General features: G+C 44.8%; 1 protein-coding gene across 18 annotated transcripts in view; it reads left to right on the top strand.

The window, feature by feature from the left end:
• The window catches only part of Phf21a (PHD finger protein 21A), a 165,807-nt gene that overhangs the window by 136,198 nt on the left and 15,582 nt on the right, over positions 1 to 14,027 (top strand). For 12 of the 18 annotated variants that reach the window (XM_050124346.1, XM_050124344.1, XM_050124347.1 and 9 more), the window contains 3 exons: positions 4,434 to 4,685; positions 5,805 to 5,891; positions 7,991 to 8,284. In XM_050124346.1, the coding sequence (XP_049980303.1) occupies positions 4,434 to 4,685; positions 5,805 to 5,891; positions 7,991 to 8,284 (633 nt within the window). The remainder of the gene's footprint in view (positions 1 to 4,433; positions 4,686 to 5,804; positions 5,892 to 7,990; positions 8,285 to 14,027) is intronic. The other 6 variants (XM_050124351.1, XM_050124353.1, XM_050124357.1 and 3 more) reach the window with 2 other exon arrangements.

The raw sequence follows: 14,027 nt of genomic DNA, 5'->3' as shown, positions 1-14,027 counted from the left end.
TCTACACCCAACACCTACATAAAAAAGAATAGTGCATCGTCATGTATGTTTTTTTTTTATTACCGGTGCTAGGGGAGCAGAGATAGGAGAATGGAGCTTGCTGGCCAGCCAGCCTAGCTGAATCTGTAAGTTCAAGATTCCAGTGAGTGGTCCTGTCTCAAAACACAAGATGAGGGCTGGAGAGATGGCTCACCAGTTAACAGCATTTGGTGCTCTTGAAGAAGACCTGGGCACCCACATCAAGAGGCATGCAACAATTTGTAAGTCCAGTTCCAGGAAATCAAGTTCCTCCTTCTGGCTCTCCAGGCACCTGTAAGCATGGGGTACACACACACACCCAGTCCAGGCACCTGTAAGCATGGAGTGCACACACACACACCCAGGCACGCATGTGCACACACTAAATGAGTAAGTTTAAAAGCAAAGTTGATGATAACTGAAGAACAATACCTGAAGTTGGCCTCTGGCCTCCACATGTCTGCACATCTGCACACACACAAATTTATCCAAATAAGTGGATAAATAAGTAAACACACCATAATAAAAGAGGGGATGCAGAGGCTTGGAAGTTAAGAGTAGTCACTGATCTTACAGAGGAACTCAGTTTAATTCTCAGTGGTGCTGCCTGCCATCCATAACTCTAAGCAGCAGCAGCAGATTAATGGCTTCTTCTGGACTCTGTAGGCACCAGGTATGCACGTGGTGCACATATATGCCTACAGACAAAACATCATACACATAAGTCAGTTTTTTTTAGGAGTCTAGCTGGACATGGCGGCAAACATCTTTAATCCCAGCACTCTGGGAGGCAGAGGATGGAGGACCCTGTAAGTTCAAGACAAGTCTAGTCTACAAATTGAGTTCTAGGACAACCAGGGCTGTTACAAGAGAAACAGTGTTTTGAAAAACAAAGCAAAACAACAACAAAAAGATTCTAATGTGTTGGGGCTGTAGCTTAGTAATAGAGTACTTGTCTAGCATATTTCAGATCCTATGTTCCATCCTTAATGTCTTAGTTAGGATGTCTATTGCTGTGAAGAGACTCCATGGCCATGGCAACATTTATTGGGTGGTTTATAGTTTCAGAGGTTTATTTCATTGTCACCTTGGTGGGACATAGCAGTAGGTAAACAAACATGATGCTGGAGAAGGAGCTGAGAGTGGAAAGGAGCTACATCTTGATCCCAGAGTGTTGAAATAGGAGCGGCGGGGCTGCGTCCCCAGCACCCCGGCCGCCTGGCTAGCTCATGCCCAAAATAACAACACACAAACTGTATTCATTTAAACACTGCTGGACCCATTTCTATCTAGCCTCTTCTAGGCTAATTCTCACATATTAATTTAGCCCATTTCTAATCATCTGTGTAAGCACCCCAAGGTGCGCTTACCGGGAAGATTCTAGCCTACATCCATCCTGGGTCGGAGGAGCTTCATTGCGTGCATCTGCCCGGGAGAGCGGAGCATGCCTCTCTGTCTGAGGCGTCTGGCTCTGAGAGGAGCTGCATTACTTCTGACCTCACTTCCTCTTCCTCCCAGCATTCTCTTCTGTTTACTCCACCCACCTATGTTCTAACCAATAAAATGGGCCAAGCCAGTTTCTTTATTAGCCAATGACCTTCCTCCATCACCACAGGCTGCAGGAAGTGGTCTGAGTGTCACAGTGAGTGAAGCTTGAGCACATATGAGGTCTCGAAGCCCACCTGCACAGTGGCACTCTTTCTCACCCAACAAAGCCACACCTCCTAATAGTGGCTCTCCCTATGAGATTATAGGTGCCAGTTGCACTTAAACTACCACACTCAGCATTACAAAAATAATAATGAATAAATCTTAAAATTTTTTAATTAAAGTAAAACAAAAAGAATTTTGCCATTAGTGTTACTGCCTATATGTCTGCATGAACTTCTATCTTGTAGACTTCAAGTTTTGTCATAATTAAAGAACTTTATGGAAGTGTAATATCTGCTACCTTCTCTTCAAGATCATCAGGCTCAAACAGAATTAGCTAACCAGTTCCAAACATAACTTCCATTAAAATCATTGCCTTTGATTCTTCTCTTCTTCCTTTTGGGACAGCTGAGACATTTTTAGTATGTTTATATGTCAAAGTCCCCTTCTCATCTAAACCCTAGCACTCCAAGAGTTTGCTTCATGTTCCCTAATATTTGGAATAGAGTAGCAGATCAGAGTGAGAACTTAAATAGGTCGTGAATACATTCTTTAAGAAGCTATCACTTCTTTAAGAAGCTATCACTGGCCGGGCCGTGGTGGCGCATGCCTTTAATCCCAGCACTTGGGAGGCAGAGGCAGGCGGATCTCTGTGAGTTCAAGGCCAGCCTGGTCTACAAGAGTGAGTTCCAGGACAGGCTCCAAAGCTACAGAGAAACCCTGTCTCAAAAAAAAAAAAAAAAAAAAAAGAAGAAGAAGAAGAAGAAGAAGAAGAAGAAGAAGAAGAAGAAGAAGAAGAAGAAGAAGAAGAAGAAGAAAGAAGAAACTATCACTGAGATATTTGCACTACATCTTTGGCCTATGTGTTATGTAGAATTACATGGATGTTAGAATATATGGAATGAAATTAGCCACAATTAAATACATCTAAAGGAGAATAAAAATGCTTAGTTACAGTGTCAAGTAACTCATCAGGTTTAATGTTATAGAAGCATTGAATTAATGGTAAGTATATAATTTAGGTATATTTATTTGTGTTTTTATTCAGTATTTACTAGAATAATCAGTTTTGAGTTGATCCAGTATTAGTAATGATTTGCCTCAACTAGAGGTGTTTCACACACGTGCATTGACTTCATTTAAAGCAACATCAGCACACAAACTGCTTTAAAATCTGTGTCATTGAGTTCTGCTGACCACAGCTTCAAGTCCACAGCCTGTGGTACACCAGGATTGAAGGCCATCTGGTCCAGCTTGCTCACTTACCACTTCAAAAGCTCTTTGTATTCAAGCATTTTAAATTGAAAGATGAGGCTGATAGTATAGTATGTTTAAAACTCTGCAAGGACTGGCTTTGTGAGCGAGCCTGTGCTGCTACATTCTCTAGCACTTCGAGTGTGATAAAATGGCCTTTGGCTGTTGTTTGGCTTTCAATGCTGACTTGCTGCGCAGGTGCCATTCCACATTGAGAAGGCAGTGGCAGATGGCATAAGCTGTCCATGTTCATTTGGGGGCTTTTAATTGTAGGATTGCTGATTAAATTGTGGGATGGATGAAACCACATTATTATGTTTTGTTGTTGTTGTTGTTGAAAGGAGATTTTAAAAGCTGAATGTGTGTGCATGCATGCACATGTCAGGCAGAAAAGGTAAGTAACTACAGACAGTACCTGGATACATGGTGCTCATACGGCATGGAGGTGAAATTCCTTCAGGGAGGTTTTCCGGGGTGTGGAGGAGAAGGGGCTCCCAGTGATTCCTGCACTACTGGGCATGCTCTCACCCCACTGTCCAGCTGCTAGTTTCTTGCCACATGTGGCTTAGAAAAATATCGTGAGTACAAGTGCAGGACTGACCTTTTAATTTTTTAATTAAAGTTTATGAAAGGCCAGGTGTCGCTAGTGGCTGCCAAACTATAGAGTATATTTTAGAAGGGGAAATTAAAGCGGAATAAATATTAGAACCAGTGAGTTGGAGATGAATATCTGCATCTTGAGTGACTAGTAGTAGTGCCAGGTAGATAGATGTGTGCGCCATGTAACACACATCTTTAACAGAATTGTAATTGTTCTAGTAAAGTGTTAGGAAAATGCAGCTTCAGCGCTTCGGAAATAGCCTAGAAACATTAGTCAAGTCCTTACTAAAGCTCCTCCTCTGTTTCCCAAGGCCTTGGAAACCCAGGTGTTTGTTCCCACCTTGGTTTCCCTCCCTCTCTGATCACTTCCACGTCAGCTCTCCAGAGGGAAGACTGTAGGTAGTGGCACAGCCCCTTTGGAATAGAGAACTGGTGTTTCCTATGCTCGCTGACAGCATCATTATCTGTAACTTGGGGTTTACTACATCCGAGGCAGCAGTTATGCTGGTCCTCCTGTGAGTTTCCCTCCCACTTCTCCAGGGACCCTTTGCTCTGTGTCACAGGTGGCAAATAGCCAGACTGGTGAGGTTAGCAATCAGGGACAGAGACAACGTTCAGCTTAGATGTGAATTAACTGACTGCATCAGTTAGAAAACCCAGAAGCTTTACGTGCACTCATGTTCTGTACCTGTAGATGTGCACTGTCCTTTGCTTAGAACTTTGCTGTTTACAAGTGACCCTAACTTGAAAACTAGAGATTGTCTTTCTCTATAGTAAGAAGCATATTCTACATCACTAATGTTCATTTTATAGACAAACTTGGTTGCTTTGTTTCCTCTGGGAGTTCAGAAGCATATTGTTCAGTGGGGTCACATCTCAGTGTCCTAATGTCTGTTCTCCGTGTCTCCTAGAAGACTGTAACTACAGCTTCTATGATTACCACAAAGACACTACCTCTCGTCTTGAAAGCAGCAACTGCGACCATGCCTGCCTCTGTTGTGGGCCAGAGACCTACCATTGCTATGGTGACCGCCATCAACAGTCAGAAAGCTGTGCTCAGCACTGATGTGCAGAACACACCAGTCAACCTCCAGACGTCTAGTAAGGTCACTGGGCCTGGGGCAGAGGCTGTCCAAATTGTGGCAAAAAACACAGTCACTCTGGTAAGCCAGTAGCTGCTACTCAGTGTGTTCACATGAGGGTTCAGGTTGTGCATTGTAGAGTGTTTCCATTCTGAGCTCCTACTGGTTTCCTAGCAACGCGAACTCCCCTATGGACCTGTCAGTTAACTACAGAGGTGTCCTGACATCAGGAACCAGATTTAGTACATTGTCTGAGGTCAAAGTAGGACTTGGTTTCGGAGGAAAACTGCCCTTCACAAAGACACACACTGTTTCATTCTCTTTCCCTCCATTCTGTCCACTGCCATCTCCCCTAACTCCATGGATTCTGAGTGCTGAAAGCCCCTGTGCTTTATTTTGCTTTGAGGAAAACCCTGTTACATTCTTTCAGTTCATTATCACTCTAATTTGAATGCAGCCCCTGAAGTACTTAAGGTTGGTTGGGGCACACTTTAAACATTTTAAAGAAATTCAGAGGTTAATGTGCCAATGGTCAAGTCCTGCCAGAGGGAGGATGCCCTGGAGGGAACACCTGAACAAGACTGTCCATGAGATGTCCATTGTCGAGACGTGTAGGCACTGTTGTTCTTGGAAGTTTATGAGAACCAGGTCCAGACTGTGACACTCAGTTATCTTCTTCCCATGACAAAGCTCTTGGTGACTTTTAGAATATTGGCCAATAATGAGTAAAAGTAGCAACGAAGTGAAGCTTTGTCATTTACCCAGGAGTCCTTGGAAATGCTGTCCTGTCGCTCAGCCAGATGCTAGGGTCAGGAGTTTTCCGTAGGAAGAAAGCCGTTCAGCCGTTCTCTGTTGGGTGAAGCTTAAATCTTGCGGGAGGGGAGAGGGGAGGGGAGGGGGGATCCAGACTCTTAAAATATCTAAGTGTAAGAGAGTTCATGAGTGTCAGAGAAAATTGTCCAGGTTTGCTGTGTCTACTTTGTTCTACATAAGGCGTGTGAGAGACAGTGCGCAGGGGGAAAGAACAAGCTTCTAAAGCAGTGTTAATTCGCATAGTGAGCTGCATGGCAGTATGGTGGGGATGCTGTGTGGTGTGGGGAGCAGGCACCTGTGTCTTTTGAATGTCTGCCTCTAACACTGAATGTGACTGCCCCTCAGGTTTATTTATCTTTCCTCTTTATGTTTGCTTGTTTTAAACAGGTTCAAGCAACACCTCCTCAGCCCATCAAAGTACCACAGTTTATCCCTCCTCCTAGGCTCACTCCACGTCCAAACTTCCTCCCACAGGTGAGAAACCAGTGGAGAGCAATGGTGGGTAAGGTGGCATGCAGGCCGCGTGTGCCTGCCCTTGTGGAGAAAGTGAAGCAGAACTAAGTGTAAAGCGCCAAGAGAATGCCATCATGGCACCACTAACTCCTTGGGAATACAGTCAGAACTGTTCTGGCTCTAGGGAACAGAGATGTGCACCACTTTCGATGTCTTTTCCCTCTGCTAAAAGGAGTAGAAACGGCCAAACAAACCCCTGTGACCTTGCTTACGGAAGATGGAGTTCAGGTCTGCATTGTGCTTTTCTGCCCACACCTAAGCAGTTGTGTTGCTTCTCACCCCTGACAGTTCTCCCAGCACTAGACCAGCCCTGGTGGTCTCCAGGTGGTTCCTCCAATAGAAAGGCCAAGAGTTACTCTCTGAGGTGCCCCTGTCAGGAAGAGAAGAGAACGGAATCTGAGGAGTCGGACAGTGCTAGCATGAGAGAAGGCCATCCTGTTATTTTCCAGATAGATCTTTAATAAGTCCTGTGGGTAGCAAAACATTGTACTAAGCTTTTGTTCCCTGGACATGCTGATTTTCAAGATGCAGCTCTCAGCTGTCCGAGAGCATCATCACAGGTACCTATAGGGATTAAAGTGTTCATAGGGAAGCATGGTAGGCGAGCATGTGGAAGGAACTCTCACCATTCTGGACTGATGGAGAAGGTCTGTTCATGATTTCCTTGAAGAATATGTTCAGTGGGAGGCCTAAATTTTGATGAAGAAATTTAAAAACTGCATGTGTGCAGTAGGGACACACACGTCTGAGAGGACAGTGTAAACTGTGTGTGCAGTGGGGACACACACGTCTGAGAGGACAGTGTAAACTGTGTGTGCAGTGGACACACACGTCTGAGAGGACAGTGTAAACTGTGTGTGCAGTGGACACACATGTCTGAGAGGACAGTGTAAACTGTGTGTGCAGTGGGGACACACACGTCTGAGAGGACAGTGTAAACTGTGTGTGCAGTGGACACACACGTCTGAGAGGACAGTGTAAACTGTGTGTGCAGTGGACACACATGTCTGAGAGGACAGTGTAAACTGTGTGTGCAGTGGGGACACACACGTCTGAGAGGACAGTGTAAACTGTGTGTGCAGTGGACACACACGTCTGAGAGGACAGTGTAAACTGTGTGTGCAGTGGACACACATGTCTGAGAGGACAGTGTAAACTGTGTGTGCAGTGGGGACACACACGTCTGAGAGGACAGTGTAAACTGTGTGTGCAGTGGACACACACGTCTGAGAGGACAGTGTAAACTGTGTGCAGTGGACACACACGTCTGAGAGGACAGTGTAAACTGTGTGCAGTGGACACACACGTCTGAGAGGACAGTGTAAACTGTGTGTGTGCAGTGGACACACACGTCTGAGAGGACAGTGTAAACTGTGTGTGTGCAGTGGACACACACGTCTGAGAGGACAGTGTAAACTGTGTGTGTGCAGTGGACACACACGTCTGAGAGGACAGTGTAAACTGTGTGTGTGCAGTGGGGACACACGTGTGTTCAAGGAACCAAGGAGATTGCTGTGGCTGTGCAGAGCCCATGAAGCTGACCTGGTTCGACTTCGAGAAAGAGCCTAGAAAAGTGTGCTGGGAAGAGCCTGGGGCCCTTGCCACTGTGCTGAGATATGGGCTGTATCCTAGCAGCAGTGTAAATCAGTGGAAGGATCTTTGGGCAAGTACAGGACATGATCACACTCAGTGTTTTAGAAATTCCTTCTTTTGCTATGCAAACTACAGGTTTAGAAATTCCTTTTTTTGCTATGCAAACTACAGGTTGGATGTACTTAAGAGTGGATAGAAAGAGTAGTCAGGACCTTAGCAGAAATGATATGAAGCCCGCTGTCGTCTAGACACTCCATACAGCCATTTTCATTCCCACAGTAGCCCTATGAGAGATTTCAATAAAGAATTAAAGGTTTCGTCCATGTTTCTCTTGTGGGGCAGATTTCATGAAGCTTTTATGTTTTAGGGACATATATCCATCGCAGGTTTGATGTAGAAGACCGTCACGACCACACCTGGCAGCAGTCTGCACCTCCAGTAATGCAGTGTTATTCTCTCTCTCATAGGTCCGACCCAAGCCTGTGGCCCAGAATAACATTCCTATTGCTCCAGCGCCTCCTCCCATGCTTGCAGCTCCTCAGCTTATCCAGAGGCCTGTCATGCTGACCAAGTTTACACCCACAACCCTCCCCACATCCCAGAATTCCATCCACCCTGTTCGTGTCGTCAATGGACAGACTGCAACCATAGCCAAAACGTTCCCCATGGCCCAGCTCACCAGCATTGTGATAGCTACTCCAGGGACCAGACTCGCTGGACCTCAGACTGTACAGCTTAGCAAACCAAGCCTTGAGAAGCAGGTATGGGCAGAGTGCTTATGTGCCTGCTGTGGCAGTGGCCCTGGCTTTGAAGCAGTAGCTGCTAGACACTTTCTAAGTACGCCTTGTCAGGGGTTCTTCATCTCGGCACCAAGCCAACATCCTATCGCTTTGTTGTATGATAATTCATTCACATCCAAGAGCTGTTTCTCCAGAAGAAAGTTGGGTTGCTGTCCTAGGGGTGCTGGCTTCAGAGTCTTGTGTGAGTGAGCTCCCCCTGCTGGCTGCTGCAGAAATTCGCAGTGAGGAAGCCTGTCTCCCACTCCCCACCCCAGTCCTACACCTGAAACAGAAAGCACGTCTTGGCTTCACCCGGGAAGAACCCAGGTGTGGACCTGACTGTGGCGGTCAGTCAGGGACAGTAAGCAGAGCAGGGAAGGACTTCATCTCGGGGACTTCTGCCATCATCACAGATTTTCACTTTCCAGAACTCACCCTCTGAGCTCTAGACTAGTTGTAGCAGACATTGGAGCCCTGCATTGACGGTTTCTAAAGTCAGATTGTTCTCATACTTGAGTGAGACTAGAGTAAAGCCAGTACAGGTATAACCGCAGAGAGGGGGGTCTCCAGACAGTCACTTCACCGTCTGGAGAAAGACCAGTGATGAGAAGGAGTCCTTCAGACAAAGGCAAGTTTTCAAGAAAGTTGCTTTAACTAATCACTGGCCTGCCCAGCATGGTGGGGCATATTTGCTAGCACAATACCAGGAGCCTGAGGTAGGAAGATAGTCACAACTTGGAGCCAGTCTGAGCCAGGACCACCCTACTCAGCTTTAGACCTCCAAGCTCCTTGAAGTAACTCACAGTGCTGTTACTTTCTGTCCTAAACCTCACTTTTCTTTGGGAAGAAAAAGCTTTTTGTCATTTTCATTTTACTTTTTCATTTCTTTTTCTGATCATAGAGATAATATATGTGATTTTAAGAAATACTAACATCACAGAAATATAAATTGTAGGATAGTCTGTCCTCCTAATTTATTTATTCCTGAAATTTTAATAAAAATTTACCTTTAGTACTTATTATTAACCTTTCAATTATGTGCCTACCTCAAAAAGTCATTATCTTGGTCTGTTTCTAATTGCTCAGACTTGACTTCCCATTTATGTGAAAATAGTCTCTAGCTGGGTAGTGGTGCCGCACGCCTTTGATCCCGGTATTCAGGAGGTAGAGGCAGGTGGATCTCTCTGAGTTCAAGGCCAGCCTAGTCTACGAGTGAGATCCAGGACAGGGTCCAAAGCTGCGTAGAGAAACTCTATCTCAAAAAACAAACAAAAAAGTCTCTGGTGGATCTCAGTCTTCTGCCTGATTGGGAAAGCAACCATGATTCAGAAAGGCTGGCCCCTGGTGGGCGTAGCTCAGGGAATGCTGCTTCGACCTTCTTGGACTCAGACCACTCATCCATGCAGCAGAGCTGAATCAAGAAACACACAAGATGGCTCATCACCATTCCTGCAGAGCCGCCCAAACACCAGCACACCAGCAAGTGCTTCGAGGGGCTTGCTAGGATTTTTTTTTTTTGAGGGGGGGAGTCAAAACAGGGTTTCTCTGTAGCTTTGGGGCCTTTCCTGAAACTCACTCTATAGACCAGGCTGACCTCGAACTCACAGAGATCCTCCTGCCTCTGCCTCCTGAATGCTGGGATAGAGGTGTGTGCCAGCACCACTGAACTAAATTATTAGCACCAACTTTAGATCAGAGGTTTTGAGACGATTTGACAGCAGTCCTTCAGTGCTCAAGACTTAGGGGACAAGACCTGAGGGCTGTGCTGACCCTTGGAAGTGCTGGTGGGGAGTGAGGCTGAAGAGATGGCTCAGTGGTTAAGAGCACTGACTGCTCTACCAGAGGACCTGGGTTCAGTTCCCAGCACCCACATGGCAGCTCATAGCTGTCTGTAACTCGGATTCCAGGGAACCCAACACCCATGATAAAACACCAATGCACATTACCGTGAGGCCTGAGTGCGCCTCAGAAAGTGGTGCCAAGTGCCACTTCCATCGCTTCTCTATCACTTCTGGTAAATAAGGAAAACTATTTTCATTTTCATCTTATTTTTACAGATATTACATGTGATTTTAAAATGTAGACATCACAGTTATATAAGATGCTGTCCCCATGACCTATACTTTCTGTAATTTTAGTCTAACTTTACCACCAGCAGTTCATTGCTATTAGCATTTTCTATTATGTGCCTCTAGATAGTTTCTGTTTACATACCAACAGAGTTTTAAAGCGCACCATGTATTTAACCCAGTCTTCTCTAGACTTTAGGCATCTTTTTATGTCTTGCACTGTCAAGGTGACGATGTTTTGCGGTTTGATTTGAATAGCATAGAAGCTCTAAGTTAAAGGCTTGTGTGTCCTGGCATCCTCTCTGCCAGAATATAGGAATCCAGTCATTGCTCGTTAAGTTGGCAGGCCATCTGGACTAGCAGCCCTCAGATTAGCCCAGTTCTTGGGATTCCCTTCTGCGGAGCTTCTGCTGAGCTCCTCGTAGGTGAGCTAACATAGGAGACAGGTAGTCACCTGTTCAGAGATTTACTAAGCCTGTGTGTACAGGGTTCTCAAGGCTCACTAGGTTTGCTGTTTCTTCAGTTAACCTTCTTCACTTCTTGAAAACATGTTAGTGAGCACTAGGATGTAGCCCAGTGATGGAGCTCTGGCCTGGTATGCACAAGGACCTGGGTTTCATCCCTCAAACCAACAACAAACAGACAAGTGCCAGCTGCTTTGCTCCTCATGCTGTTTGTATATAAAGATGAAAAGGAGAAAATCAAAGCCCATCAACGCGGAGCTCAGTCTTGGGCATGTGCAGCAGTCGCTGAAGCTTTGCCCCCGGGAAGGAAGCATCCAGGCTGTGTTGACCCTCAGCCTCTCTCTCTCTTTGACGAAGGAAAGAAGGCAGTAAAGTTATACTAGCAATGGGTTCTTCTTATCCAGCCTCACTAGAGAGCCTCTGGTGTCTGCCTTACTGTGGTTCTGAGAGAGGAGAGGAGGAGCTTACAGAGCCTGAGTGCTAAGGACACCATGGGCTTTGGTTCTAGCCCACCGCAGTTAAGCAAGACATACAAAAGTCCAGGTCCACAACCTGCTCTCCCCGGTACATGTAGAGTCATGTATGCAGTATGCTGCAATCTCAGGCTACCGTTACATAGCAGAGTTTTAAAACCTTCAGCAAGTGGTCATGTTGCCGCTAGTTGAGAGTCTTGCTCTGAGACTGGTGGCTGTCGAAGGTTGAGGTGACTGGTTCGTCAGTCACACTTCCTTTATGAGGGATTTCTGTGTAGTGTGTGATTACTTTGGTGACACCTTTTTCTTGACAGGGCTTCTTCAAAGAAATAGAATGAATCTCTAATATTCTCTAGATAAGATTCCATCTCAGAAAGCATTCACTTTTCTCATCATGGGGAACAGCCCCTCTCCGATTAGAGCCTAATCATCACGGGATGAGTGCAGCGCCACCACAGCCCCGTGCTCTGCTTCCGACTCCAGTACCTGCTGCTTCCGCCATCTTTGATTGCTGTTGCATTAGTGTTGCTGTGTTTGTTTAAGCTTTACTGTCTCATGTTTGGTCAGCTTGGGTAAGGTATTTCTAGAGATTTGTCCATTTCTTTTATGTTACATGTTTGTCATACAATTATCTGATGTATTCTCTTAAACACCTTATTTTATTACTGTAAGTAAGATTAAGAATGATGCTTTCCTGCTTTTTCATTATTTCATCCTTATCCTTGGTCTCTAGAAGTTTATAACTTTGGTCAATGTTTTTTTCCCAAAGGACCACTTTGAGTTTTTTGTTTTATTTGTTTTGAGACAAAGTCTCCCTATGTAACTCTAGCTTGCCTTGTACTCACAGATTCCCCCTGCCCCTGCCCCTGCCTCTGCACCTGTCCCTGCTATATTAAAAGCATGTAGGGATATAATATATATTACACCAAACAAAGTCAGCTCTAAGTTAGAAGCACAAAGGGCATAGATGTTTCTTGTGTCAAAATACAGGTATAAAAGAATTGATCTGAAAAGGCGGTATAAGAATTTTAATATATGCACCTATCAAAAAAGTCCCAAGATTTATGAAGTAAATACTGATGGAGTTGAAGAGACAGACTGTCCTACACCAGTGGCTAAAAGTATTACTTCCCTGGTTTAAATAATGGCTCCAACACGTAGAGGAAAACGTGTGAATAAGAGAACTGAACAGACTGTACACCAATTAGCCCTAAAACATACAAAATGCTCTTTTAGCATTTTCCTTTCAACCCTTTGTACCTTCCACTCTGAAGTGAGTCTCTCGCAGGAGCTTAATTTATCCATCTTGCTACTCTCTGCCTTTCAGTTTCAGTGGCCAGCAGTGAGGAGATACTTGGCTGTGTTGCTGTCTGCATACCTTACGCCTTCTTCTTCCCTTGTTCCTTCAGTACTGCCCTTCTTTGTGTTTTTATTTTTCCTAGTGTACATTTTCGTGTCTTCATCATATCCTTCTTTTCCATATATATTTCATTTTCTTAGTAGTTACCATGGAGATTACAGTTAGCTTTAACAATCTCATTTTAATTGATCCCAGTTCAGTTCAAAATTTCTGCTCCTGTGCAATTCTGTCCTGCTGTGCATGTTATATCATAATTATATCTTTATAGTGTGTGTTCGCTAATACAGATTTAACTGTTGTCTCATGCAGTAATCTTTTATATAGGAGCAGAGTGAGCAGTTACTAATCTAAACTGCTGTGATGTGGCCTGTGTAGTGCCTTGACTGGAGTTCTCTTTGTGGCTCAAGTAATGATCTGCTGTCTGTCATTTCTTTAAGGCAGGTGTGCAGGCAGTGCTTTCGTGTCTGAATCTCTTAATTTATCCTTCATTCTTTCAGAATAGTTTTAGCACAATATAGGATTGTTAGGTGATGGCTTTGATTTTTCTGGGTTTGTTTGTTTTACCCATCCCTTTAGGAATGTTGTTCCTCTGCCTTCTGCTTAGCTAGTTTGGGCTCCAGGTCTCTTACAAGTTTGTAGTCAAAGTAGTTGAGCAGAGCTGCAGTTGTCACCAGGCCTAACTAGAGTTGAGTAATTTATGTCTAAGCTCAGTCAAGTGACTTGTGGCCTCACTTTTTGCTGGTTGTGGGCAGGAGGACTATTTCATCTGGCCTTAGTATCTCTGTAGTTCTGGGCACGTGACAGCCTTCTCCTAGAGCAAGAGAAAGTACCCCACCCCAAATGTTTTGATTGTTTTCTTTTTGTTTGGATTTTTTTTAATGTTCTTTTTCCAACACTCAGTATGTTGTTCTTTCCAGAGAGAGAGAGAGAGAGAGGTGTGTGGTAATCATCTTCGGTGCAGAGGGACTTGCCTCTCCCAGGAGCAGTGCTACCAAGTGTTTGTTCAACCATGGAAATATGAGAGGGGCTCTCAGGGAACTGTTTCACGCAGGAATGGAACACAAGCCCTGTGGTTGACCTTCATTCCTCTGTCCTTTCATGTTCATATCGCAAAAATAAGCCAATTCTGATTACCCCAAACCTTAGTAATATTACTATGAATGGCGTTCCAATTAAAGGTTTCCTTTATGGAGGAAATGGGTCCTTTTAGGACTAAATTAAAAGCTATGTTTGTAAGGAAGGAGAAGGGGATTGAGACAGAGATTGAAATGTGATTGACTCTCCTGGAGGCCAGTGCTGTATTGATACAAGTATGATGTGTCGTGCTGGCTCAAAGGACGACAGTAACAAGGGGTATGC

This window comes from Alexandromys fortis, unplaced genomic scaffold (assembly GCF_014885135.2).
Source record: "Alexandromys fortis isolate MF-2015 unplaced genomic scaffold, M_Fortis_MF-2015_v1.1 scaffold_222, whole genome shotgun sequence".
NCBI lineage: Eukaryota > Metazoa > Chordata > Mammalia > Rodentia > Cricetidae > Alexandromys > Alexandromys fortis.
Note: the sequence above shows the minus strand (reverse complement) of the source record. Positions and strands in the feature narration are given on the sequence as shown.